General features: G+C 59.8%; 1 protein-coding gene across 6 annotated transcripts; it reads left to right on the top strand.

Annotated features, from left to right (window-relative positions):
- Positions 1–597: 597 nt before the first annotated feature.
- On the top strand, positions 598–26267 carry POR (cytochrome p450 oxidoreductase). 6 transcript variants are annotated; one of them, XM_084493013.1, is made up of 18 exons: positions 2205–2368; positions 2469–2549; positions 2790–2893; positions 8940–9123; positions 15943–15991; positions 16819–16947; positions 17565–17714; positions 18642–18766; positions 19685–19774; positions 20193–20291; positions 20941–21057; positions 21718–21836; positions 23252–23433; positions 23597–23746; positions 23899–24166; positions 24803–24948; positions 25140–25225; positions 25411–26267. In XM_084493013.1, the coding sequence occupies exons 4-18, from the start codon at positions 8954–8956 to the stop codon at positions 25553–25555; spliced, it is 2025 nt and encodes a 674-aa protein (XP_084349139.1). In that variant the 5' UTR covers positions 2205–2368; positions 2469–2549; positions 2790–2893; positions 8940–8953; the 3' UTR covers positions 25556–26267. The 6 variants fall into 6 exon arrangements, with proteins under 6 accessions (XP_084349141.1, XP_084349138.1, XP_084349139.1 ...); XM_084493012.1 differs by lacking the exons at positions 2469–2549; positions 2790–2893 and adding an exon at positions 1498–1513 and having other exon boundaries at positions 2227–2368; XM_084493014.1 differs by lacking the exon at positions 2790–2893.
- The last annotated feature ends 153 nt before the right edge of the window (positions 26268–26420 follow it).

Here is a 26420-nt window from a genome sequence, read left to right as displayed (position 1 = left end):
TACCTCTGTCTGTCTTTATGTCCGTGTACCTATATCCGTCTGTCTGTCCACGGCCCTGTCTGTCTGTCCATGTTCCTATATCCATCAGTCCATGTACCCATATATCTGTCCCCCCATACCTGATGCTGTATACATGGCGGCAGGCGGGGTATATCTGCCATACCTCTACCTGTCCCCATACCTCTGTCCGTCTGTCCGTGTACCCGTGTCTGTCTGTCCGTCCGTGTCCCTATACCCGTGTCCCTATACCCGTGTCCCTATATCCGTCTGTCTGTCCCCCCATACCTGGTGGTGCATATATATGGCGGCAGGCACGGTGTACCCACCGTACCTACACCCGTCCCCGTCTGTCTGTCCGTCTGTCCCCGTCTGTCCGTCCGTCTGTGCCCCCATATCCCCACCCCCTCCCCGTCCCCATTCCCCCGTCCCTGCCCCTTTAACGCCCCCCCCCCCCATTTGGCGCGCCGGGCCCGTACCACCTCGGGAAGGACGGGGGGGGGGGAGGCAAACTTCCGCGGGGCCGCCCCCTCCGGCGCCTCCCATTGGCTGCGCGGCGGGGGCGGGGCGTGGCTCCCCCCCCGCGCGGGGTCGCGGTGGTGCGGGCCGGGCTGCGCGCGGCGGCGGGGCCGGGCCGGGAGGGGCAGAGCGGGGAGCAGGTGAGGGGGGAGGGGGGGGCTGGGGGGGGGCGCTATGGGGCGGGGGGGGGGTTATGGGGTAAAGGGGGGGGTTATAGGGTAAGGGGGGGGTCGTGGCTCCTCTGCTGGGGGGTTTGGGGTGTGGGGGGCTCGTTGCAGGGGGGTTTGGGGCGAGAGGACCCCGTTCTGGGGGGGTTTGGGGGGGGTTAAGGGGGGTTTTGGGGTGCTGGGGGCGTTATTTGGGGGGGTGGGGGCGAGGGGGGGTGGGGATGGGGTGGGCAGGGCCCTGTAATGGGGGCTGGGGGCTGGGGGTGCTGTTAGTGGGGTTATTGGGGGGCTGGGGGGCGTTATTGGAAGGCTTGGGGTGGGGGGGGCCCCACTGGGTGGGGGGCTCTGGGATTGGGGGGCTGCGGTGAGCACAATCCTATTAATGGGGGGCTTGGGGTGAGCAGGACCCCGGTACTGGGGGGCTTGGGGCGAGGAAGACCCCGGTATTGGGGTCAGATCCCATTATTGGGGAGCTTGGGGTGAGCGGGGCCCCATTACCGGGGGGCTTGGGGCGAGGAAGACCCCGCTATTGGGGTGAGCAAGGTTGCTGGGGGGCTTGGGGTGGGCACAGTCCTTCTATTTGGGGGCTTGGGGTGATGGGTCCCCATTATTTGGGGTGTCTGGGGTGATGGGACCCCGTTACTGGGCTGCCTGGGATGGGCTGAGCCCTATCATGGGGGTCTCCTGGGGTTTGGGGCTCCCCCACTGCTGGGTTCCCCCCTCCGAGAGGCTGCTGATCCCTGGAAGCCCCCCCGAGGGCTCCTCCCTGACCTTGCCCTGGGAGCAGGAAGGCTGATAATGATGGATATTGGTGTGATAGGTAATTAGAGGTAATGATTGGGAGAAGAAAGGTGTCATTTAGGGTTTCTGCCTAATCTCAGTGGCCTGGGAAACTGAGGTGGGATTCGACTTTTCCGCCCGTTTCTAAAAAGCAGCAGCAGGTCCTGGGGAGGAGCCAGAAAAAACTCCAAAGGATCAGGTCTGTGCTTCGAAATCCGGAAAGTAAAACGGTGCCGGCGTCATGGGGGCAACTCAGCCCCCGGTTTGGGCTTTGTGGGATCGCAGCGAGGAGCTGCACGTCCAGCCCTGCCCTAGCTGGAAGGCAGCGTGCCATCCTTTGCTGTAGGTCTCTGAGAAATCCTGACGGGCTGTTGTGCCACGCAGGGCACGCGTGTAAATTAACCTGCTGCGGGTAACGAAATTGGTGAGCTGCCCCCCCAGAGCACCCCGTGTTGCCCCAGTGCTCAGTTTTCCTTCAGGCTCATCTTTTGTCGGGTGTTTGCTGGGCATTGGGGTGTGCACAGCTCCCGGTGCCTCCTTTTGGGGCCGTGCTGGGAGCCCTGCAGCACGTGGACGTGGCTCTGCACCAGAGCCGGGCGTGCAAAACGCTTCCCCACGCCGCTGGGGAAAGGCAGGGCTGGCACACCGGGCGCTTTCCCCTGATCCTGCGGTGTAAAAAGGTGGAAAAAAAAAACCCTCGGAGAAGGAACGGGGTGGGCAGGAGGGAGGAGCTGCCGCCACCCAGCTGGCTTCACCCTTACAGGAGCCCTGCTCTGCTCCTAAATCTCCTCGTGCAACCTCTCCCCGCGGATCGCCGAGGGAAATCTCCTGCCCTGTCATCGCTTCGCAGCCGCCTCCCGTTCAATCAGTAATCCGCGGGGTGGTGCCTGCGCGGGGTTGAGCAAGTGAGTGCTTTCTGCAGCTTTTGCTTTGCTTTCTCCCCCCCCCACCCCCAGCGGCTGCGGGAGCTCGCCGGGGCCCCCGGTCCCCTTTCCTGCTCTCCAGGGAGGCGTTTGGTGCTGCTCGCCCTCCGTGCTGCAGCTCCTGGGCGCCATCAGCGCCTGCTCGCGGAGCGGTGGGAACGAGGTAACGAGTTTTTTCTCACCCCACGGGCTGGGGGAGCACCTTTGGGTGCCGGTGGGTCTGTGGGGACGAGCTGGGGGCGGTGGTTCCTTCACCCAGTTCACCCCCAGCAGGAGCGGGCTGGGATCTCCTTCCATCTCCATCTGAGATGCAGCAAAGGGAGCGTTCGCTGCGTCCCCAGGGGCTGGGTGAAAGATTTCCCCGCTCCTGCCATCTCCTCCCCGTCCCTTTTCTCCCTGGCAGGAGCCGAGCAGCCGGCAGTTACCTCCGGTGGCACTGAACTTTGTGCTGTTGCCTGACTCGAGCCCTGCTCCCCTCAGCAGCGCCGCTCGCGGGGCTTGCACGAGGTGAGGCAGGAGCCCCGTGGCGTGCGCCTGCCAGGGCTGGTTTCTGCGGGGTCTGAAATTTCCCAGAACAGAGCAAATAACGGCAGGCTGCTCCTAATTCCTCACTGCTTCACCCCAAGTAAACGCTGGGCTCAGCTGTGGGCTGCCCGGTGCTCGGAGCCCTCAGAGAGGCAGGGAGTGCCCGTAGCTCTGGTGGCTTCTCTGAGGCCACCGGTCCAAAGGGCGGCTGAGTTTGATCCCTAGGGGCAGGTTATCGAAGCGAGCTGCATCACGTATCGCCCACTTCTGTGCCCACAGTTGTTCTTTTGCAAGGAATTCAGTAGGATTACTGATTAATATCCCTTTCTCCATATAGACCAGGGGATGGGGAGGATCGGAGGGGAAGATGGGGCTGGGTTTTCCTCCCTGGAAAAATCTCTCTGCGGCGGCTGTGAGGGGCTGGTGGGCAGCTCGGGGGGTTGGTGGGACTGTCCTGGTGGCACTGGCTGCCTCCTGCTGAGGGACTTTTTGGGAAACGTGTCTGCCGGCCCGGCTTCGTGGCTTCGCGGCACCCCCGGGTTTGAGCTAGCTCCAAACTTTGGAGGGGGAAGCTGGTGAAGCGCCTGCGAGGATTGTGCAAGCCCTGGTTGTGTAACGGGGCCGCGTGTACGATTACTTGAGGTACGAGGAGCAGCCAGGCGTGCAGAGGGGAGGAACAATGGTGTGCCGAGCGTCTTCTGTTCTGCAGGGGCGGCGTGGGGCCGGGGAGCTGTGGCTCTTCCAGCAGGAGATCTCCTTTCAGCCTGGGTTTTCTTAACTTTTCCTTACTGAAGTCAATCAATAACCCCTCCAAACACGCCGCTCCGATCAGAGGTCTGTACGGACCTCAGACTTAGGGTTAGAGTTAGGGTTGCTGGATCTGTTTTCGCCACATCCCTCTGATGCTCACCCAGCAAACCTCCTGAAGGAGAGCAGCGTTAGAGGGCTTTTGCCACCCGAAGGTGGCCTGCAGCTCCTCTCGTCCTGTCCCAGCTTCTCAGCGCTCGTTCCCCGTTCCAAGCGTGCCCGTGTGGCTCGACGCCCTGGGAGGGGAGGCTGGGGAGCAGGATTAGCCAGCAGAGGAGTTCAATTCACCTGCCCCGTCTCAGGTTTTGTTTATCCCCTAATCCTGCAGGCTTGTTTTTCTCTCCTGAATGCTTGTTTATCTGCGCTGGCTCCTGTTCATTGGGCTGTAGGTGCCGGCGAGATGCCTCCCACCCTTGTGCAGGTTTTTACCTGGGGAAGGGAAGGGACAATGCCTCAGGTCCCCTGGTGCAGGGCCCTGCACTCGCTGCTGGCCCCACGGTGGCGTGCCCGTGGTGCCGAGGTGCAGCACCTCTCCTCGTGTTCCCTTCCTGGCTCTCCCAGCCTCTCTGCTGTCCTTGCTGGGACCTGTTGGCCAGAGAAGGCCCCAGTGGGACAGCAAACGCTCCCATACGCAGTGTTTCGCCTCCAAATGCACGCTCCACATCTGTCTCGTGCTGAAAATAGCAATTCTCCAATGTCTGGGCCGGTGTGTCAAGGCCTGCTTGGAAGCGACCTTGCACAGCGAGGAGAATTTGTTGGTGCTGCCTCACCGAAAGCCCCGAGTTGTGTGTGGGTGTCTGACCCTGCTGGGGGCCTAAAAACCCCTCCTGGGCTTAGTTTGGAGTGGCACCTTCCCGGGTGCTGCGTGAGGCGTGGTGGCATTTATCACAGAGGGGCTTTTGGGCCCGCTGCTCGGGCTGCAGGCCGGTGCTGTGAAACCAGAGGGGTTTCCACAGGCTCTGGCTGCTCATTTCCACCCAGGATCCCCCATCTGCCACCAAGCTCTTTTCTGGGGCCGTGCCGTGCTGAGCTGATCCCTGATTTAAAGCTGTGGTTATTTTTTTTTTAAGGCTTCTTCTCCATGGTGCCGTACAAGAGCGGTCACCGTGAGCCAGCAGGGATGTTCTGGGGCACGCTGACATCCCCGGCGCGGAGCTCCCGGCGCTAGAATCGTGACAGCTGTGCTTCTGCTTTCTGTGCTAACCCAAAATATGTGCTGAGTCAGTGGCACGAGGGTCGTCATGTGGCTGCAGGAAGCCAGAGGAGCGCCGTGCCGAGCCACCTCCCCGGGCACGGCTCCGTTCGTGCCCCTGGCACGGCTTTTGCTGGGAGCCCGACACGGGGAGAGCTGGGCTGAGCGAGCCGGGGGCTCTCTGAGGGTGCTGCAGGTCGGGGTGGGGGTGAATTGAGAACGTTGCTGATCGTAACAGGTGTGGAAGCAGTCCTGTGGTGAGTGTCCTCGCTGGATGCGCCGGTGAGCGGGGCAGGATGGGGCGCTGGGGGCTCGTGTTGGCTGCAGGGCACGCAGCGAGCTCCTGTGGGTGTGCTTCAGGTTTCGGACCTGTCCCGGTGTCCTGGGACAGCCCAGAGCTTGCTATGTCCAAAAAGTGTCCAAAAGGGGCTCTGCCACTTGATTTGGCTCGGAAAACCCCAAAAAAGCTCAGCTGGCTGTGTCGGTAGGCTCAGCGGTGCGGGAGGTGGATCTGGGGCAGGAGTCACAGGCTGCAGCCTGGGGCCAGGCAGCCACGTCCTGAGATGCTTGAAAGGCATCCCAAGCACTGCATAAATCAAACTCAGCTCGTGGAGAGCCAGCTTCCTGCACAAAGAGCTGAGCTAGCGGCCGAGCTGAGGCTTTTTGGTCTCCAGAAGATAACACGAGCAGTCTGCAACCCTCAGAAGTCCGTATATGTGGTGGGACACTTTTTTTTTTTTTGGTGTCATCCCCTAATGCTGCCCCCAGCCGTGTGCAAGAGAGGGAGAACAGCAGTTCCCTTGGGGTTGCTGACCGCTTGTTTTTTTAGGGCACTTCCCCTTCCTTCTTGTTATAATGTCATGTAATCTCTCGGTACTGCTGACCAGGTGGCATGGCAGCACCTTTAGTCCCCATGGAAATCCTGGGGGATTAAATCAGCCCCGAGGATCTGCAAGCTGCCGTTACCATGCAAATTCCCAGGTTTGGGAGGCTGAAAAGTCAGGGTGAAATGCAGCAGAGCTGCTTCGCTGCAGCCTTTCTGAACGTGTGAGTGGTTTGGTACCTCGCGTCCCAGCTGAGGTGGGTGCTGTGAGCATAAACCAGGAGCAGGAAATTTAAAAAAAAAAGTGGGAAGAGATTGAATGTCTGCCTTATCTTGGCCGAGAGTACAATAAACACTGGGGATGAAAGAGCTGGCCTTGAAGCTGATGGAAGGGGAACTCGTGCATCGTGCGTTTCTTTTCCCCCTGTTTAAAAACCCAAAAAGGCCGATTCCAGCAGGGTCCTTCCTGCACTAGGGGGAGTGGGCTCCATGAGCCGTTCCTGTTAGGACAGCCTTAAAAAAAAAAAAAAGTGAAGTCTAATTCCACATCCTCTGCCTTAATTCTGCTAGACCTAAGCAAACCCTTGTGTCATGCTCGTGCCTCTGACTTTTGCAGGGCAGACACCTGATGCTGCTGTAGAAACAGCAGTGGGCTCGTGCCGGGGAAGGGTTTTGTCCAGGAAAGGGGGCTGAAGATGGGGCTATTGCTGGGGATAAACGTGCTGGCGTGGCCGTGGCTGCCCCGAGGGGAGCTGGGCATGCGGTGTGTCCTGGAAAAAGCATCCTGAAGGCTCGGAGGTGTTCCTGCAGGCAGCTGGGTGCTGCTTACTCCGCCGAAGAGCTGGGGGTTTCCCGCGTGTGAGCAGCCACTGAGGCTCCCCGGGGAAGCCTCCGTGGATTTTTTTCTGCTCAAAGACGTAAAAAGCAGCTCGAGAGCTGAGCAGGAACCCGGGCTGTGCGCGAGGGGGCGGCTGCCTGGAGGATGCTGAGCTCCTCCTGCAGCTGAGCCGGGGTGGCAGCGAGGAGGAGAGCGGGCAGGGAGAATTTGGGGTTCGTCAGGAGGGGAGGCAACGAAGGAGCAGCACCTCCAACGCTTCTCCTCCCCGGCATTTCCCTCCCTGGGTGCCAGTGGCTGGAGCAGCTGGGAGCAAACGGGGAGGAGGAGAGGAGGGAGCCCGCGGGGAGCTGCTGGCACCGGGGCTCCCTGGCCTGGAGGTTTAGTCTGCGGCTGGGCAGGAGCACAGCCAGCCCTCGCCTGGCTCCGAGACGCAGCCCCTCTCCGAGGGAGGGAGGACGGGGTGCCCTGCCCAAGAGGAGCAGGCGTTTTGCTCGTCTGCAGCCGCATTGCTCGCATTTTTCTTCCCACCCCCTGCCCAGTGCCATCTCCGCCAGCCCAGTGGCAAGTGGGGAGCTCTGCGCTGCTTTAGTGCCTTTCGTGGTGTGCTGTGCCAAGCTCCTCGCTAAATTAAACTCCTGGTGGGGCTGAGAACCTGTTGGGATGTAGAAATGCCCAGGAGCCCGTCCGGGATGGCAGGCAGCAGGCTGTGGGTTCCCCTGAGCTGTGCAGGAGCTGGATGCATCCTTAGCAGGGGTAGCGACAAGCAGGCGGGGTGGGCTGGGGTAAAAACCAGCTGCTGTGTGTTTTTTTGGGGGATAAAATGATGGGCTGGAGGGAGAGCCTGGGTGTAGGTTGGGCACAGTGCTGTGAACAAAGAGTTGGTGGCTGGTACCTGCTCTCACATCCCACAGGATGCTGCCCCCGGGAGTGCTTCTGCAATTTTGGGGTCCTTTGGTGTGGCTGGGTTTGATTGGGATCAGCACCTGGCAGAAGGGCAGGCGCAAGGGGAACGGGGTCAGAGAGCCACCTCTTCCTCCCGACCTCCTGCGTTCCTCTTCCAAGACCTTCCCCCGTCTCCCTCCTGCCCCCTGAGCATCACCTTCTCTTCCCTTCCCAACTCCCCGAACCTGAAACCTCAGCCTCTTTTACTTCCCAGCCCAGGCACAGCCTGAAGTCTGCTGCTTCTCCCTCGGTCCTTTAGGAAAGCCACCCAGGAGCTCCTCTCCTTCGGGCCCCGGCGTGCCGAGCCGCGACCCCTCCTCTCCTGCCCTGCCACGTCCCATCCGCGGCTCTGACTCACTGCTGCGTGCGAGTTCAAATGTCCATGGTCTCCCTCCCGGCTTGGCGGGCTGCCCGAGCCCGAGGAGAGTCACTTTGCCCCCGCCAATCGAGTTTTGAGTTAATTATCTCTTTGCCTGGACAGAGTGTGCCCTTGCGTGCCCGGAAGATAATGCTGCTATCGGCGCAGCGGGGTTCAGAGCCGGGCAGGGCAGGGGGAGGGAGCGAGGGGTGGCTTGGGGGGGGGAGGACGAGGCCACGGGGCACTCGAGGGCTGGGGACGTGTCCTGGGTCCCCACACACCTTGGGCATGGCCGTGGGCATGGCCGTGCCTTGGTTTCTGCCTGGTGACCTGCAGCAGAAGCGTCGGCCCTTGGTGGGGCTGGGCAGGGTGGTTTTGGGCTGGGAGGGCTCTGCTCAGTGCTGCCGGGCTGCTGGGTGAGAAAATGGGTGAGAAACACCCTGGGAGGGGTCCCCGAGGAGGTGTTGGCTGTCCTGAGGGCATGGGTTGGGTGCCTTCGTCTCTTCTGTGAGCCAGAAGAAATGGGGAAAGGGAGTCGTGAATGGATGAGTTAAATGAAGGCTTTGGTGGTGCGCTCACTGAACGGGGGAAGGGGTGGCTCGAGGGGGCAGAAATTAAACTGGGGAAGGGAGAGGGGGTGGCAGGGGAGCCAGAGGCACGAATGGACGGGGTCTGCGTGTGGGGATGGGGAGTAAGTCAGGAGTGTGGGTGGTGGTGGGGGCGGTGTGGGCTCCCTGCCTGCAGCACGGGGCTGCTCCAGCGGGCTGGCTGAACGGGCAGGACTGAATTCTGCTGGGTGCAAGGGGAAGGGACGAGCTTGGCAGGACGGTGAGCCACCTCGGGACGTGAAAGCACCTTGCTCAACGTGAAAGCACCTCGCTGAATGTGGTGGAAGCTCTCCAAAAATGCTGTGGGGCTGCCTGGTGCTCCTGGAGCTGAATGTGTAGCGGAAAAGCACGTTCCCAACAGCCTTCAATTCTGTTCCTCTGTGCCCGTGTGCTGCCGCAGGCATTCATTTGGTTATTTCTCTCTCCTTATTTCTCTCTCCTTATTTCTCTCTCCTTCCAGCCTCTCTGATCGCCATGGGGGACGCAGGCATGGACGCGCCTCCCGCGGGCAGCGTGCAGCAGGACTCCTTCTTCAGCATGACCGACGTGTTCCTCATCTCCCTCATCACCGGGCTCTTCACCTACTGGCTCTTCTTCCGCAAGAAAAAGGAGGAGATCCCCGAGCTCCCCAAAATCCAGACACTGTAAGTAACAACTCGGGGGGGGGGGGGCAGCTGCTTTCGGTCTTGGTGCCAGTCCTCCTGGGGGCTGGGACTGCAGGCTCCCGGGAGCAGAGGGCTGCTTGCTGTGTCTGAGGGCGGTTAAATGGGATTTCCAGCCTTTCACTCAGTTGTTGCTGCGTTTCCCATCGCGCCCGGGCCTCACAGAGCTGCCAGTGGGGCCTTGAAGGCTCCGGGAAGAGGCTTAGCTGGGTTCTGCGGGGTTTCCAGATGTGGGGTCTTTTTGAGCTGTGCGTTTCCTTCACAATGCTGAAATCCCCGTGGAAGAACCAAGCTCCAGTTCTCTTACCCTGCGCTGTGGCTCAAATCAGTAATTCGTCTTGCCAAGCGAGGCGAGAAGAGGCTTTAAAATCCCCTGGCTGCACTTCAAAATGCTCCGGGATTGCTTTGGCTGTTCTCTTCATTTTCTGATAAGTCACAGATAAATCTGGAGAAAGACAAATTTGTTCTTAAGCAGGTTTCTTCTGTCGGAAATCTTATCTGCTCTTAGCTGTCAGGAGAAGAAATAGGGCCTTGGGAACTGGGAGATAGTTTCTGGGCACGAGCTGCTTGGCAGCTCTTACGAAACGTGCCCGGCTTTGCTGCCTGGCCTCTGCAGCAGCAGGAGGCTGGGCTGGGACGGGGAGAGGTCCTTGTTCCACCCCGTCTGCTCCCAAGGGTTTAGGGCCAGGAGCGAGCTGCGTCAGGGGAGGTCTGGGGGAGGTTGGTTCTTCGCCTGGCACGTACAAAACTCAACATCAGTTTTCTTGCTGGGCTTTTTAGCCCATTTCTTCTGTTTCCCCTGGGAGCAGCGGGCTTTGTGTGGATGGCACGGTCGGTACAGGTTGCAAACCCTGCCCCAGAGAGCTCGGGAGCTGGCGTCATGCGGTACCATCCCTCCTGGGATCCGCTCTGAGGATGCAGTTTGCCCCGGGGCAGAAAGCCAGCTCAGCGTTGGGTCTCTGCAGAATGTAACCTCTGTGTGAGGTGAATCCTCTGTGTCCGTAGCGCTGGGTGCAGGCTCGCTGCTGAGCTGGGAGCTGGGTGGCTGCGGTGCCACGAGGAGCAGGGTTGCAGGGGCTGGATGCTCACAGTAGCTCCGTGATTTTCCACACCCTGCTGCACCAGCGAGGTGTCCTGCATGAAGGGGTTTTTTTTCTCCATGAGGCACTGCTCTGGTAAGAAATACCTCCCAGTCCTTGGTTCCAAAGTCGAGCACAGGGGTCGCAGCCCAGCAGGGGCAGGAGCTGTCCGTGGACGGGTCAGGCGGGGCCGTTTGGTGATGAGCCAGGGCACTGCACAGGAGCCAAGGCATTTTGTACTCCTGTTACCCCGTGTGGACACAGCACGAGGTTGCGGGCCTCTTATCTCTTTTATCTCTTCTTGGCTTCTGTAACTACCTCAGTGGGCTGTGCTCCTTTCAGGGCTCATCGCTCAGTGTGGGTGTCGCGATTCAGGCTGTGGTTGCAAAGGGGCAGGTTTGGTCTCCTCTCCTTGGTCAGATCACGATTGCTCTGGCTGCTGGGCAGAGCCCTCTGCTTGAAGGCCGGCCTGGGCTGCCAGGTCTTTTGTGAAGTCCCTGGGTGATGGGAAGAGCAGCACACGCCTGGTAATGAGCTGTAAGGCAGGCTGCACGCACCGGTGCGCGTTTCCTGGGTGGAAAGGGTTTGGGAGAAGAAAAATGTCCCTGGCTGCAGTACCACGTGGCAAACAGGTGTGTGCGAGCCTGATAGCAGCTATCAGCGAATGATTCCCAGCCTTATCTTGGGCATTTGTTTTGTTGAATCAGTGAAATACTTTCCCTCCCGTGCCTGCGAGAGCGTGTGGCTGTGTGCGTGCGGATCCGGGACCGCGATGGGCACGGCCAGAGTGCGAGCAGAGCTGAGCTGGCTGCAGGAACAGCACCAGCAGCTGCAAGTTAGATCCCGACCGACCCCAAAACTCCCATCCTGGCTGTCCTTGTGACATCCCACCAGCACACGCAGCTCTTCCCCAGGCTGCCGTGACCTTGCAGAGAAGCGGCGCTGCGGAGGAGCTCGCCAGGCACCCCAGGCGTCTCCTCCTGCCCCGTTGTGCTGCGGGACCCCGAGCTGTGGGCATCATTTAGGGACTGCCTGGTGGGTTTGCCCACGCTGTGCTGCCTCCTCTGCCTGGCAGACAGCTGGGTGCAGCTGCTGCTTGTGAGCTGCTGGGGAGGAGCAGCACCTTGTGTCACCGACAGCCAGGCTGGAAGGCCGTGGTGCTCCAGACCTCGTCTGACACGATCCCGTTTTGGCAAAGTGACAGCCAGGCAGGTGAAGAGCGAGAAAAAAAAAGCCTTGAAATAGGTTTTTCTATACAGGAAACATGCCCCTGCCGCAGCCCTGGTGTGGGCATCACGGTGAGATGAGGGCAGCACGGACCCGTCGTGGGTGATGGCACATCCGTCCCCTGGGGAGGGGACAGCAGCCTCCTGCAGCTTGGGCAGTGTTATTTCATGGCACGTTTGGGTCTGGGAGGGAAACGAGTTGGGGAAAATAAGCTTGTTCAGCCTTGGATTTCCTTCCCTGGGGTGGGGCTTCCTTGCTGTTGAGCAAGCAGATGAGGAAAGCAGGTCACTGTGGGGCAGGGCAGGGAGGCCTGGACACACGGAGGCAGAGGAGCCCTTGGCAGGGGCTGTCTCAGGCTGACGTGGAGAACCTTGGCCTTCGGAGGTGCTGCCTTGCTTCAGCACTTTCCCTGCAGCTGCACCTCGACTCACCAAAATGTCCCGATGTGCCTTATCTGGGGGACGGTTTCTGTCACAGCCCTTTAGCCCTCAGCTTCAGCCTTGAGAGACTGGGGGACAAAAGGGTTGGGTAGGGATTCAGATGCGTCGTGAGGGGTGCTGCCTGAATGGGTTTGCTGCAGGGTGTGAGAGTGCAAGCAGGGGCTCCATCCACATGTGGGCTCTGGCACCGTGGTGCCCTCCTGGGGCTTTTGGGAGCTGCCCACACGCCTCGACCAAGCCAAGGCAGAAAGAAAATGCTTCTGCTGCTGACTGGGGAAGAAAAGATGCACCAAATCCCCTGTTCTGGACGGGATCTGGGTTGGGTTCATTTTCTGTGGCTCCACACAACCACGTTCTCCCTCTGCCAGTGTGTCTTGGGTCCCGGAGAGGGGACAGAGCTGGGACCACGCACAAGTTCCCTGCAGGCAAGACGTGGTGTACCTGTGCTGTGTGACACACGTGGGGCAGCCCGGGGTGCTGCCACCGAGGATTTCTTGCATTTTGGCCATTTTCAGAAGTAATTGAAGCCACTGGTGCGTTCCCAGCCGCCTGCTCTGCAGATGTCCCTGGGGAGAGCAGCTCCAGCTCCCCGTGCACCCATGGTGAGGGTGGCTGTGTGCCCTCTCGGTGGCATTACTGGGGCATGCACTCCTTTTACTATTTCCTTCCCCTCGGCCAGGCCAGCTCTGCATGTTCCTCAATCACAGATTTCCTCCCTCCCTCCCTCGTGTGCCTGCAGTGCACAGATTGCTCCCCCGGGGAGCTGCGGCGAGCCCCCGATGGGTGCGCTTGGTGTCAGCCCCCCCTTCCTCCTCCCCCTCGTCTTTGACGTTGTTTGGGGCAGAAAGGGGCTTATCTCAGCTCTGCAGCTACACAACCCCCTTCCCTGGTGCTCGCCGGGTTTCCTGTGGCAGGAATCGCTCCAGCTTCTCGTCCTGATCAGCTCTCTGCTGCCTGCGTGCGTCAGAGGCAGAGACCCCCTCCGATTTCATTGGGATTGGGATCCCGGGGAGAACAAACTCCTCGGGGCCACCCCCGGCGTGGCACTGCCGCAGCTGCTCCCGCCGTGCCTGGAACCCTTTCATTCAGCTGCGACGCCGACTTTTGTTTTATTTAAAAAAAAAAAGGAGATATCTAAAAGCAGCTGGATACAAACCGTTTCCAAGGTAACGGGGCCGGAGGAGGGTTTTGTGCCCTGTCCCCCCCCTCCTTCCCTGCGCTCCATGGGGACGGGAGAGGGACGAGCGCTGCGGGGAATCCTGGGAGGTCTGGTTCCCTGCTCCTAATTCCTCGCTGCCCCTGCTGCCAGATGTTGCTGCCGCGGCTCGGGGCCGCGCGGATCCGCTCGGGACCTCCCCGAGCTCCTGCTATGACCCGCGCCGGGACCTCTCGCGCCGCCTCTCTTCTCCTTAACAAAAGGCTGACGCCCGGCTTCGGCGCCCGGGGGGAGCGGAATGGAGAGGCCTGTCCCCGAATCCCCACCGAGGAGCTAAGTTAGAGCCTTCCCCCAGCGCTCCCCCCGCAGACACGGCCGCCCCGGGACTCTTTGTTTGCCTGCGCCCTCGCCATGGGATGCGCCTACTCGGTGCCAGGAGAAGAGGCGGCCGTGGCCAGGTGAGTTCGTCTGCCCCACGAAGGGGGTGGCTCGGGTCAGGGGGGAGCTCCCGCTGCCCCCAGGGAGCTGCTTGGGCAGGAGAGTGCAGGGAGAGCTGTGCCAGGAGGCACCTCGCTGCCAGGAGGTCCCGGCCGTGGTGCCCGAGCCAGAGCAGTTCGTGTCCAGGTTGGTTTCTCTTCGGTATCTGCGTGTGCCTTCAGTAGGCAGGACATTTTGGGGGGCTCTCGGAAGGAAAGGTGTTCAGCTGAACCGAGCCCGAGGCTTGATGGAGCGGAGACTCTGATAACGTTGCTGAGCTGCCGGTGATTTCCTCCCCTCCTCCTGAAATCGAACCGAAAGGGAGCTCTCTGGGCTGCGGGCTCTCACCGAGGGCTTGCAGCCTGCACACACTAAGCTAACGGAGCTAATTCCCTCTCCTCCACCCGTCACTCTTTCTAACTCTTACAAACGCTGCCCCGAGCTGTCAAACTCTAAGAGCGGTCGGTGCTACAGATGTGATTTTCTGCTGCGTTTTCTTTTCATTCTCCAAGTCATGAAAACGAGCGTCCTTTCTGTCTTCAGGATCTGTGCTTGGATTGTCAAGCCGCCGTGCTGAGGCAGTTTCAGGGAGTCCTGTAGCTCTTTTATGCAGAAGCCAGACTCGTTTCTTCTGTGCCCGAGCCGCAGGCTGCTCCACCACAGCCCCTCGGTGCGGGCTCGCCTCCTTTGAAAGCCGACCAGCTCCATGCGTGCCCTTTCCTCTTCTAAAGGGAGCTCACTGAAAAGATCCCAAACTCTTTTTTTTTATTTTTTTCCTTTCTCTCCAAGCATTCTGTCTAGCTGCTGACAACAGCTATTGTAGCTGGATCTGATTTTCAGGGGGCAGTCAACCAAAGGGATGCACCCGCGAGCCAGGAGCTCAGTGAGAGACGAGTCTTGGGAGGGGGCTGTGGGGCACGTGGGGGGCAGCCCATGGGGTCTGTGTCCTGGGGGTACCAGGAGCAGGGCTGGGGCTGCTCTGGAAGGTGCTTTCCATGTCCCTGACCCCAGCAGGGTACAAATGACAGCACGGGAAGGCTGAATGGGGGCACAAAGTGTCCCTCCTGGGAGCACAGCCTCCATGGGAAGCTTTTTTGGGTGGTGTTCACTCATCTTCCGTGCATGCTGTATGGGAATGTAAGCGCTGGGAGCTGTGGGGCCTGGTTACGGAGCTCCTTGTGGGGTTGGGGTGCTCGGGGGCGTGCTGGGTTGGATGCCCCCCACCCCGCTGCTCCCTGCGTGCGCTCTGCGAGAGCCTGCGCACACCCGCGCGGATCCCCCCCTCCGAGCCACGGGGTGTAGGAAACTGTTAGTGAGCTCTGCACATTCTCACATGGGCCGGAGCCAAAACCATTTGTTTTTTGCCTGGAGGCTTCTCTCTTCCCACAGGAGACCCAGCCTTGCATTCTTCCATTGTGAAAGAGAAATGGGAACGGGTCCCGCGTTCCCCTCTTCCGCAGCAGGGCAGGCAGCAAGTGAGCTCCTGGCACTTGTCCTCCTGCCTTGAAGAGGCTCCGGTGGCAAATCTGCTGCAGCCACACGTGCCTGGGGGTGCCCGGCTTCCAGCAGGGCTGGGTCGCTCTCGTGCTGTGCCACTAAACCCCATAAATGCGCTTAGGGCAGTCGGGTCCTCTTGGCGTCCCACCTAGCAGGGTAGCCGTAGCAGAGCGAGCTTCTGCCTGGCTGATCCTGACACCGGTGTGGTTCATCCCTCCTTCAAAGCAAAGAAAGCCACCGCCGTGCCCTCTGTGCTGGGGACAGGAGCCCTGGTGTGGGATGGAGCACCGCGGGACCTTGAAGCGCAGCGGTCGCCTTGCCAGCGGCTCTGATCTGCCGCGGAGCCTCTGTGTGTCCCTGGGGCTCCCGGCTCTGGGACTCATGTCTGGCACGCTCTGGGAAGGTCTGTTTTGAGGTCAGAACAGCTGGTTTTTAGCCTTGTGTGACTTCAAGCTTGGAGAACCCGCCCCTGGGGGCATGGCTGAGAAGCGGAGCCTGCCTGCTGCACGGGGGGGGGAGGCAGGGAGCTCTCCCATCCCTCCTCTCGCACCGTGGCTGAGCCCCCGTGGTTAATCTGAAGGCATCCTCACATCCCAGCTCTTTGGGGTCCCCTCAACCTGCCCAGCGGTTACGGAGCAGTTTTCAGAGTTAAAAGTTCCCTGCTGCCCAGGGCTGAGCTCCTGGGCTCGTCCTAGCAGCTCGCTGTCCTCTGCTCCGTGGCTGTGTGTGGAGAAGCCACCCTGCAGCTGAGCTGAGTGCCGGACAGCCCTGGGACAGGCTAAACACATGTTTGATGGGGAGTCTCCCTACTTTGGAAGCCTTCCTGAGACCTGAGATAGGTTGGGGAGCTCTTTTTTCCCTACTTGCTTATTCCTGACCTTAAAGAGTGCGTGTGATCTGAGCGGGGATTCCTCCTGTCTTTCAGGCCACCCTCGCCGAGAGACAGCAGCTTCATTGAGAAAATGAAGAAGACGGTAAGCTGCCTGCATGCACGCTGTGCTGGGAGGGTGACGGAGCTGGTGGCATTCCCTTTCCCCCGGGGACTGCCAGCTGCCAGCAGGGGGGACCTGTTTGTCCCCAGAGACGTGTCTGCTGCGAGGGGCACCCGGAGACGGGGAGGCAGGAGCAGCTCGAGCAGTCTGTGCACGGGGGTTGCTCTTAGAGAGAGAAAGTTGAAGTGACAATTGGATGCAAGAAAAAAAAAGAAATGTAACATGAGATGGAAGTCAGGAGGGAAATGGCAGGGACTTCAAAGTCGTTGGCTGCCAGCTGTGTGTCTGTGGGGCTGGTTCCCGAACCTGGCTCGCTCTGAGATGGGAATTGCACACAGAGCTGGCAGCTGCTGGCTGCTGGACTGCACGCAAGAGGAGGCAGAGGGAAAAGCAAGGGCTGGATACGTTTTCCATTTTACATCAAAGTAGCTGGCTTGCTGCAGAGCAGGAGCTCCTGTGCTCGGGCACTTCCCCAAAGCTTTGGCAAAGCTGCTCTCATCCAGGGAGTTCCCCGCTTCCAGCAGTCACCGCGCAGCCTCGAGGCTGAGAGCAAACCTCGAGGGGTTGAGGGGTTGTCCTTTGCTTTGGTTTTAGTCTGCCCCGAGTCACCTCGGAGATGAGCAGAGCGATATTCCTGCTAACAGCTCAGCCTTGAGTCTTCTGCCACAAACCTGGCGGCAGCTCCTGGACGAACGCAGGCTCCCTCCAGCTGCAGGGCTCCCGCTCCCAGGCTTCTGTGACGAGAAGCACTTCCTCTGCGCCTCTGCCAGATGAGTAATCACCATTTAACGGGGATTTCTTCTCTCCAGGGACGAAACATCGTGGTTTTCTATGGCTCCCAGACGGGCACGGCAGAGGAGTTTGCCAATCGCCTCTCCAAGGACGCTCACCGCTACGGCCTCCGCGGCATGGCAGCAGACCCGGAGGAGTATGACCTGGTAACTTAGACACAAACACAGCCTTGGGATAGATCATATCCATCCTGCAGCCCCCAAAAAGCAGACAGAACGTGGCCATGGGGCTGTTAGCAGTGGTACTTAGAGGAGCAAAGGAGATTGAATGAGGCGGAGAGGTGCTGAGGTGGGCTCGGTCCTCGTCAGTCTATGGATTTGGGGTGAACTCTGCAACGTGTCTGAAAAGGGAGAGTAGCCTGGGGTGTCTGGGAGCCGTGTCACACTGCTGACAGTGTGAAAAATGCTCCGCGTTCATTCTGTAGTCAGCATTGGTCCCGTGGGCCTGCAGCAGTCTGGCACAGAGGCACTGATGCTCCGTTCTCAGGATGGAACAACAATCCTGTCCCTTACAGCCTAGACAGAAAACCCGATGGCTTTTCTAGTGGGGCAGAAGTGCTGATTTCAGCCCAGTGAGGGTGTGGTTGGCTTTATTTCCCTTGCCATTTCAGGTGGCTTCGGCCTTTCCCCAGCCCCTGTTGTAATCAGTTTGACGTGACGTGGTGCTGCCCTGTGCACCGGGGCTGTAGCTGTGCTGTAGGAACAGCTTTGCCCGATAACCCCCTTGTGGGATCCCTGGAGCTTTATTCTCTGCTGTGTTGCAGTCGGACCTGAGCCGCCTCTCCGAGATCGACAAGTCCCTGGCCGTGTTCTGCATGGCCACGTACGGGGAGGGCGACCCCACGGACAATGCCCAGGACTTCTACGACTGGCTGCAGGAGGCAGACACTGACCTCTCGGGTCTCCGGTTTGCAGTAAGTCACTTCGTTCCCGTTTCTGCTGCGTTTGGGCAGGAAAAGCCAAAACCCCTCCACTGCGAGCTGCTCCGTTCCAGTTTCTGCTGCATTTGGGCAGCAAAGCCAAAAACCTTCCGCTGTGCTTGCACATGGCTTGGGTACAGGCACAACATGATGCCTGTGCCTCGTCTGGATGCGGTCCCTATTGTCTCTGTCTGCACAGATATTTGCAAGCACGTATCTGGGGGCTTTAAACGCAGCTGCCGGAGCCCTCTCTCCACTCCCTAAATCATGAGGGTTCGCTGGCGATGCCTCGCCGCAAACAGCCCAGCAGGCATCGAATGTAAGGTCTGTAAATGAGTTACAGGCTGCTGCTGCTGTTCAGAAGCTAATTGAGCAGCCCTTGGCCAGATCTTCTCCCACAAATTAAATCACTCGGAGGAGTGCGTGGCTCTTTTCCGGTGCCGAGCTGAATAATTGGCGGAGATGCAGCCACCTCACCTAAAGCCCAGCCAAGTTCCTTAGGCTGCATCACAATTGCAAAGGAGGGGAAAATCCTCTGCTGGAGAGGCGAAGCTGCTCGGCACAAAGCAGCCAGGAAGCGTTCGCTGGGCAGTTTGTGGGAGGGGGGGGGACACAAGTGGTCTGCTGGCAGCTCAGACCCTTACTGGCCCCTGGAGGAGCTGGCACGGACAGCTCCTGCCTGCACGTCCCCTCGCTGTGCCTGAATCCTGGCTCAGAGCAGAGCTGCCAGCTGAGCAAAGCCAGGGGCAGGCTGTAACTCAGAAAGTTCACAAATAGCTGGTAGGGACCCAGGAGAGTTACTGCTGTCTGCCTGCTGCGTTCTGATCTCATCATCCTTCGCCTGCTGCTGGCCAGAGGACGCTGGCTGGCCGGGGGAAATCCCCTCCTTGCTTCTCCGTGCTTATCAGCGTTCTCTTCCAGGTCTTTGGGCTGGGGAACAAGACGTACGAACACTTCAATGCCATGGGGAAGTACGTGGACAAGAGACTGGAGGAGCTTGGAGCTCAGCGCATCTTTGAACTTGGGCTGGGTGATGACGATGGCAAGTGAGTGGCTCGGCTTTAGGGGCGGTCTGAGCTGGCTAAAGCAGCATGGAAAGGACCTTGGCAGGGAGCTGGATCTACTGCTAAGGCAGAAATTAACTCCTCAGGGCTGGTTGTGGTAGCTGGCGTGTCCCTGAGTGTGTGCCTGGTCTCTCTCCTACAGAGATCAGTCAGATCCCGGGATCCCTTGAGCATCCTGGGGAATCCTGAACCTGGGGAAATCCCACATCAGCTTTAAGTGACCGTAGCTGTGTTCTTTGCAAGGCTTCACAGCCTCTTCTGCCTTTGCCCTGCTGCAGCTCCCCTGATATCCCAGCCATGGATAAGTTCCTCCATCCCCACGGAGGAGCCAGGCTCCATCTCCTTGTGAACTGTTTGTTTTAGGGTAGAAGGCAGCACTGCCCCAACTCAGAGGTCCAGAAATGATTGTCTGTGCTCACCTAACACCCTTCTGGCAGGAGCTTAAGCGTGGAAATTACATCAACCTGTGGCCTTGCCTCCAAGGACTGCAAGATTTAATTAGAGGGCTGTGCCACGTGTGGGAGGCTCTGAGTCTAGGAAAATGAACCTTTCCAGGTTGGAACCTGCCGTGTAGGAAGGCGACTTAATGGCAGGAGTGGGCAAGGGGGAGCTGAGTTGGGCAAAAACCGAGCCTGAATAACAAAACCCTCCTTGGCAGAGCGCAGAAGGGAGGGGTGGGTGGCACAGCAGGCGTCCCTCCCATCCCCTTCGTGTCCTGAAGATGCTCTGAGGCTGGTCTGTGGGCACGTGGAGGTACCAAAACTGCCTGGCTCTGAGAGCAAATGGTGAAGGAGGAGGTTCAGAGGGATCTGGGACGGCTCCTCTGGGAATGCTCCTCTGGGAATGCCCCTCTGCTCCCTCGTGGGCAGCGTTACTGAACCCCTCTTCTGCCCTGCCTAGCCTGGAAGAGGACTTCATCACCTGGAGGGAGCAGTTCTGGCCGGCCGTGTGCGAGCACTTCGGGGTGGAGGCCACAGGAGAGGAGTCCAGGTGGGTGCCAGAGGGATCGAACCCCTGTAACAGGTGGCTGCAGCATCAGGCCTGGGCCACTGCCCAATTCCTGCGGGCTGGGGGGCGCACAAGGAGCAGGTCAGTGAGTGGGGCTCTTCGGACTGAGCCTGTCCTGGGGCAAATTCGAGTGCAGCTCTGGATTTCTGGTTTGAAGGGTGGATGTGCTGGGTTTAGTTCCTTGGTGATACTCCCAGTGAAGCAGATGTTTCTCCTTTTGGGCTTTATTCATCATCTCCGTGCTCGCTCATATCTCAGGAGGGATGGAGGGGTGGAAGTGGCTTTTGTTGTTTTTTTTTTTTGAACTGCAGCAAATCCAGCAAAGCAGGGGATGGCTCCAACTGTACCTTGGCGTTCCCACTTTGACTTTTTTCCTCTTTCCTTTCCCCGTTTCCCCCAGCATCCGCCAGTACGAGCTCGTGGTGCACACGGACGTGAACATGAACAAAGTGTACACGGGTGAGATGGGCCGCCTCAAGAGCTACGAGAACCAGAAGCCGTGAGTGCCAGGCTGCCCTAGACGGGGTGTGCGTGGGTCAGGCCTCAGCTGCTGCTGTTCCTGATGTTTCAAACACCACAGGCAGGGGCATTTTGGCAGCACAGCCATGGGGCAGATGTCTGCCTGAGAGATGTGGGCTCAGATCTCCCCTGGGACTCTTGGGGGTTTCCCCAGTTAATGAATCATCGGTGTTTGAGAAGTCGGCTGTGTTCACAGGCGCTGTTTTGGCTGCTAAGTTCCCAGCATTTGTCTCGAGGTCGGTCTGGAGCCTTTCGTCCCCCAGAGTAATTAATGCACGATGGCTGCTTGCAGCATTGCTGTGGGGAGATTAATTGTGTAAATGAATTCCGACCTGAAATGTCGCTCTGAGACGTGACACTCCCTCTAATCCCCTGTTGCATCACTTGTTCTTCACGGGGTAGGAGCTGTTGACTGCTGGGCTGTGCTTACAAGGAAAATAATCTGTTTTCTTTGCCAGCGTGGGTAGCAGCAGGATCGTAATTTGTTTCGTGCTGTGGTGTGCTTTGAAACAAGAGCCAGGGCAGCCCCGTGCTCCAATGGTGGAAGCCTGCTCTGGAGCATTCCTGGATGAAAGCGGTGCTGTGAGCCCGCGGGAGGGTAACCCAGAGGTCCTTGTCTTTCCTTCCAGACCTTTTGATGCCAAGAACCCCTTCCTGGCTGTGGTTACGGAGAACCGTAAGCTGAACGAGGGCGGAGAGCGACACCTCATGCACCTGGAGCTGGACATCTCCAACTCCAAAATCAGGTAGTTGCCCACGGGAGGCTGCTCCCCTCTTCTGGCTGGAGCCAAAACTTAACACTGCCCCCTCTTGGCGCCTGGACCACATCCCAGGTACTCCAAATCAGGGATTTCTCCCACGTTTTGGGCTATAGCTGGCCACCCTGAGCCTCTCCATAGCAGGCTGCGCATCCGTCCCACCTGGGCAGTGCCAGCTGCAAGAATTCCCTAATTCAAAGAAAAAGGGTCAGACAGATTGTGAGAGGCAGGAACTGGGATGGCTCATGCCTGTGTTTGCTTTGCTTGGATGTACGGGCACAGGGAGGCTAGAGCCCTGCTCTTCAGCCCTCCTGCTGGCTTAAATTCATCGGTGTGCTTGTGAGAAAGCACAGGGCAGGGAGCTGGCCTGTCCTTGCTGCAAGTCTGGCCTCATTAAAGTCTCTGGCAAAACTGCAGTTATCTTGGAGCTCCCCCTTAAAAGACTGGGTTCTTAAAACCAGTATTCCCCAGTGGTCCCGTGCTGCTCTGCCTGCCAGCTCTGGGGTCTGGCCCTGCAGGTGCTGTGCAGCAGCTCAGTTCTGCTGTCCTGCTGAGCCCCATCCTGCTCGTCCTCCAGCTGAGCAGCTCGGGCTCGGCATGGGCGATAAGTGCCAATTTTCATCTCTTCTCTTCCTGTTTTTGTACCAGGTACGAGTCTGGGGACCACGTGGCCGTGTACCCGGCCAATGACTCATCCCTGGTGAATCAGATCGGCGAGATCCTGGGCACGGACCTGGACACGATCATGTCCCTGAACAACTTGGACGGTGAGTGTGGATCGCCCCTGAGCATCTGCAGCTCTCCTTCTGCCACGGCCTCTTGTCCTTGCACCAGAGCAGAGGTCAGGTCCCCTTCGGGGCTGAGGCAAACGGGGACATCCCGCGGCCACTCCGAGTGCGCAGCCATTTAGCGGCAGCGGCTCAGAGCCTGCTGCGAGCCAGCCGAAGTGGGTCAGTTGTGAAATGTCCTCGCTGTGCCCATCCAACAACAAGTTACGTAACAGCACGCTCCTAATCACGGAGCGCCAGCCCACCAGAGCATCCCTCTGCTGCTGCTGCTGCTGCAGCCCCAGAGCTCGGGAGGAGCTTTGGAGCCTGAAACGCTGGTGGTGAGCCCCTGGAGGACGCACAGCCCTGGGGACGGAGCTGCCGGAGGAGAGCTCTTCTCAGTGCTGATTCAAAGAGCTTCTCTTGGGCATCGTTCCCAGCAGAGCTGGCCTCTGGCAAGAGGGAGCTTGCAGCTGCTGCCCATCTTGCTCCCGAGGCGGTGAAGCCTGCGCCAAGGCATCAGAGCTGCTGGCCCAGGAGCAGGCTCTTGGTTTCCAGAGAGCAACTGGCTGTAATGCGCTGCTGGAGCTCTGTCCTCATATCATCATTTGTGTCCCTTACGGTGCTCTTAGTTTGCTAAATTGAACAGCTCCAGCCTTGGCTGCTGCTGCTTCACCTCCCCAGGGGGCTGTGAGCACAGATGTCCATGGCCAAAGGATGCTCCTGAGGGCAGGTCTGACGGAGGCATTAAGAGCATGAGGCCAAATTAGCCCTGCAGAGCCCCCTCCTGCTGGGCCTGGCAGTTCTCTGGGTGTCTCTGCCCTGAGCTTGCTCTGGAAACCTGCTCCCCCCTCTGTCTGGACCCCAGGCTCCGAGCACTGCTGCTCTCCAGGCCGAGGGCACGCCGTGCCTTCCGCGTGGCCTTCCCGAGGTGTCTGTGCAGTGACGCTTCCCATGGGAGGCAGGGAACAAAACCGGGGGGCAATGAAGTACTTGGGGGCAGCAGGCATGGAGCAGGACGTGTCACCTGCTGCTGGGTCAGCTGCACTCCTGCTGCCCCTACCCTGAATGTTGCTGCCCCTGGAAAACAGGACGGTGAGCTGAGCCCTTGTCCTCTGCAGCGTGTGGATGTTTCGGGTCAGTGTCCCATCGGGGTGACACCTTTGAAATGCAAAATAGGCAACCAGGAGACAGCTGCCTGGGGACAGAGCTGCCCTGTGCTGGAGCTGCTTTGTGTGGGAGCAGGGCTTTAGCCAAGAGGCTGCTTCAGCCCTGGGGCTTCTCTCTCCTCCCCTGCTGCGTCCACCTCCTGTACTGCACACAGCTGCTGGCAGCAAATCTCTAATTTAACAAATAGCTACTGGTTTACTTTTTTTTATTATTATTTTTTTCCTCTTTCCTCTCATCTCCTCCAGAGGAATCCAATAAGAAACACCCCTTCCCCTGCCCCACGTCGTACCGCACAGCCCTGACGTACTACCTGGACATCACCAACCCGCCCCGCACCAACGTGCTCTACGAGCTGGCGCAGTACGCCACCGACAGCAGCGAGCAGGAGCGCCTCCGAAAGATGGCATCGTCCTCTGCGGAGGGCAAGGTGGGAGCTGCAGCCCTCCCTGCAGAGCTGCTGGGGTGAACTGGGGCTGGGGAGGGGGCCCAGAAGGGGATGTGGGGCCGCTGGGTGCCGTGTGTGGGGAGCTCTGGGGGTGTTTGGTGGCTGCGTGGGGGAGTCACCGTGCGTGTGCCCTCCTCTCCCGCAGGCTCTCTACCTCAGCTGGGTGGTGGAGGCCCGGAGGAACATCCTGGCCATCCTGCAGGACATGCCCTCGCTGCGCCCCCCCATCGACCACTTGTGTGAGCTGCTGCCCCGCCTGCAGGCCCGCTACTACTCCATCGCCTCCTCCTCCAAGGTGAGCTATGGCACCACGGGGTCCCTCCGTGCCCAAGAAAAGCGGGGTTACCCCGACCTGTGTGGGGTCCGCAGGGGGAAACTGGGTGTCCCATGCTGCAGCCAGCTGTGGGGGCTCCCCGTCTGCCTGGCTCTGACGTCCCCTCCCCGCAGGTTCACCCCAACGCCATCCACATCTGCGCCGTGACGGTGGAGTACGAGACCAAGACGGGGCGGCTGAACAAAGGGGTGGCCACCAACTGGCTGAAAAGCAAGGTGCCCAACGAGAACGGGAGCAACTCCCTGGTGCCCATGTACGTCAGGAAGTCGCAGTTCCGCCTGCCCTTCAAGCCCAGCACGCCCGTCATCATGATCGGACCGGGCACTGGCATAGCTCCCTTCATCGGCTTCATCCAGGAGCGGGCCTGGCTCAAGCAGCAAGGTGAGCGCCCAGGAACCTCCCCGGGCAGGAGCTGCTGCAGGGCTCTGCTCTGCGGGGCCGGCCAGCGCCTCCAGCCTGTGCTGGCCACACGCCAGGGTCAGGGACGTGGGCCTAGCAAAGCAGGGGCCGTGGAGCTGGGTGAGGAGCTGCCGAGTGCTTTATCGCAGCACCAGGATGCTTTGAGCTCTTCTGCTGGCTGCAGAGGATGTTTGAGGGGCAGACAGACCGAAGCCAGGTCTTTGACCTCTGCCACCACCTCCCCAAATAGCCAGTCGGGTCACTTACACTCATTTCTAACACGTGTAGCTATTGAATGAGCTTCTTCCCTCAAACAGAGGCAGCAGCACAGCTCTGCCTGCCCCGAATCACACAATCATTAGGTTGGAAGAGCCCTCCAAGATCACCCAGCCCAACCTCTGACCTAACACAAGTCCTCCACTAACCCATATCCCTGAGCTCCACATCTAAACGACTTTTAAAGACCTCCAGGGATGGTGACTCCACCAGTTCCCTGGGCAGCCCGTCCCGATGCCTCACAACCCTCTCGGTAAAGAAGTTTTTTTCCTGGGCGAGCTGGACAGGGGGAGGTGGGGGTGGCAGGGCCGGGGGATTAACGCCTGCCCCGTGACCCCACAGGCAAGGAGGTGGGCGAGACGGTGCTGTACTACGGCTGCCGCCACGAGCGCGAGGACTACCTGTACCGCCAGGAGCTGGCCCGCTTCCAGCAGGAGGGTGTCCTCACCCAGCTCAACGTCGCCTTCTCCAGGGACCAGGCTGAGAAGGTACCACTCCTACCGTGCTCACCGTGGTGCTGGGGGGGGGAAATGAGGCTGGAAACACGCAGCCCGCTGCCAGGGAACGGCCGTGGCAGTCCCGGGAAGCCCCAGCTCCTCTGGGTGAGCTGTGGGCCCTGTGACACCTCCTGGGGGCACGGGGGCTCTGCCCCTCTCACCTTCCCCTCGTTCCCTGCCAGGTTTACGTTCAGCACTTGCTGAAGAAGAACAAGGAGAACATCTGGAAGCTGCTGCATGACGGAAACGCTCACATCTACGTGTGCGGGTAAGTCGAGGGGCGGGGAGGGGATTTGGGGAAAATGTTCCTGTTTTTTGGCAAACGGGCGTGACTCAGCTTACCCCCTGCTCCACGTGCTGGGCTGAGCAAGCCCCCCACATCTGGGTGTTCAGAGCCAACCAGGGCTCGGTGGCCCCGTGTCCCCACCTCGCTCACGGTCCTCTCCTTTCCAGGGATGCCCGCAACATGGCCCGGGACGTACAGAACACTTTCTACGAGATCGTGGCTGAGTATGGGAACATGAGCCAGTCCCAGGCCACGGACTATGTAAAGAAACTGATGACTAAGGGCCGCTACTCTTTGGACGTCTGGAGTTAAGAGCGGGGCTGGTGGGGCCAGGGAGAGAACGGGTCCCTGGGATGGGCCTGTGGGAGGCAGGAGGTGCCTGCCCGCTGCCTCCGTGGGCGACTGCCCCGTCCCCAGCCTCCAGCGACCCCGGTGTCACCCCCAGCCCCTCCTGGGCTGCAGCCGTCTCCAGGGCAGGCTGCGTGTCCCGGGGGTGGAAGGGGCTGAGAGGGGCAGGGGGGTGGCTGGGGCTCTGTCCCCGGTGTTCGCCTTGGGGTTGGTGACAGCCGAGGGACGGGTGGCACCGGGGGAGCTCTGGGCTCCTTCCTGCACACGAGGTGCTGCCTTATTCCTGGTGCTGCCCAATTCCCGGAGCCCCGGGGCTGGCGGCCGGCTGCTCTGAGGAAAAGGCAGAGCCAGCGCCCAGCTGGGCCCCCGCAGGCCCCCCTCTCCTTCCCCTGCCGCCCTCCTGGTGGCTCCTGTCCCCTCTGGAAGAGACCTGCTCTGGGGTCACGGCTGCCGGGGCCCCGCTGGCTCCCGTGGGTCCTGCAGCCGCCGGCTCCCCTGTGCCCAGCCCCCTCCGTCATGCTGTGTACGCTCATTTTTTTAAATACTATTTTTATTTTAACATCTTTGTGATTTAATCATGGAAAAAAAAAAAGAAGAAAAAAAAAAAAAAGAACGAACTTTTCAGGCTTTCCAATGACTGTAAATTATTTAAATATACTCGCCCTTGGAATAAAAACACTGTTTCTGGAGCTTGCTTCCTGCCCTCCCCTGCACCCCCTGCTCAGCCCAAGGAGGCAGAGAGGCAGGAGCAGCCTCACAGCCTTCCCTGCGTGGAGGGGACCCGGGGAAGAGGCAGCAGCCGTGGGATCAGCCGGCAGGAGGCTCGGGG

This window comes from Aythya ferina, assembly GCF_964211825.1.
Source record: "Aythya ferina genome assembly, chromosome: 19".
In the NCBI taxonomy this organism is placed as follows: Eukaryota; Metazoa; Chordata; class Aves; order Anseriformes; family Anatidae; genus Aythya; species Aythya ferina.
Note: the sequence above shows the minus strand (reverse complement) of the source record. Positions and strands in the feature narration are given on the sequence as shown.

What these genes read in the sequence shown, in the direction of transcription:
- POR (XM_084493015.1), top strand. Translation starts at nt 8,954, where the DNA reads ATGGGGGACGCAGGCATGGACGCGCCTCCCGCGGGCAGCGTGCAGCAG. An exon ending in ACCCGGAGGAGTATGACCTG is followed by an intron (nt 16,948 to 17,564) that starts GTAACTTAGACA and finishes GCTGTGTTGCAG; the next exon opens with TCGGACCTGAGCCGCCTCTC. An exon ending in GTCCCTGAACAACTTGGACG is followed by an intron (nt 21,837 to 23,251) that starts GTGAGTGTGGAT and finishes CATCTCCTCCAG; the next exon opens with AGGAATCCAATAAGAAACAC.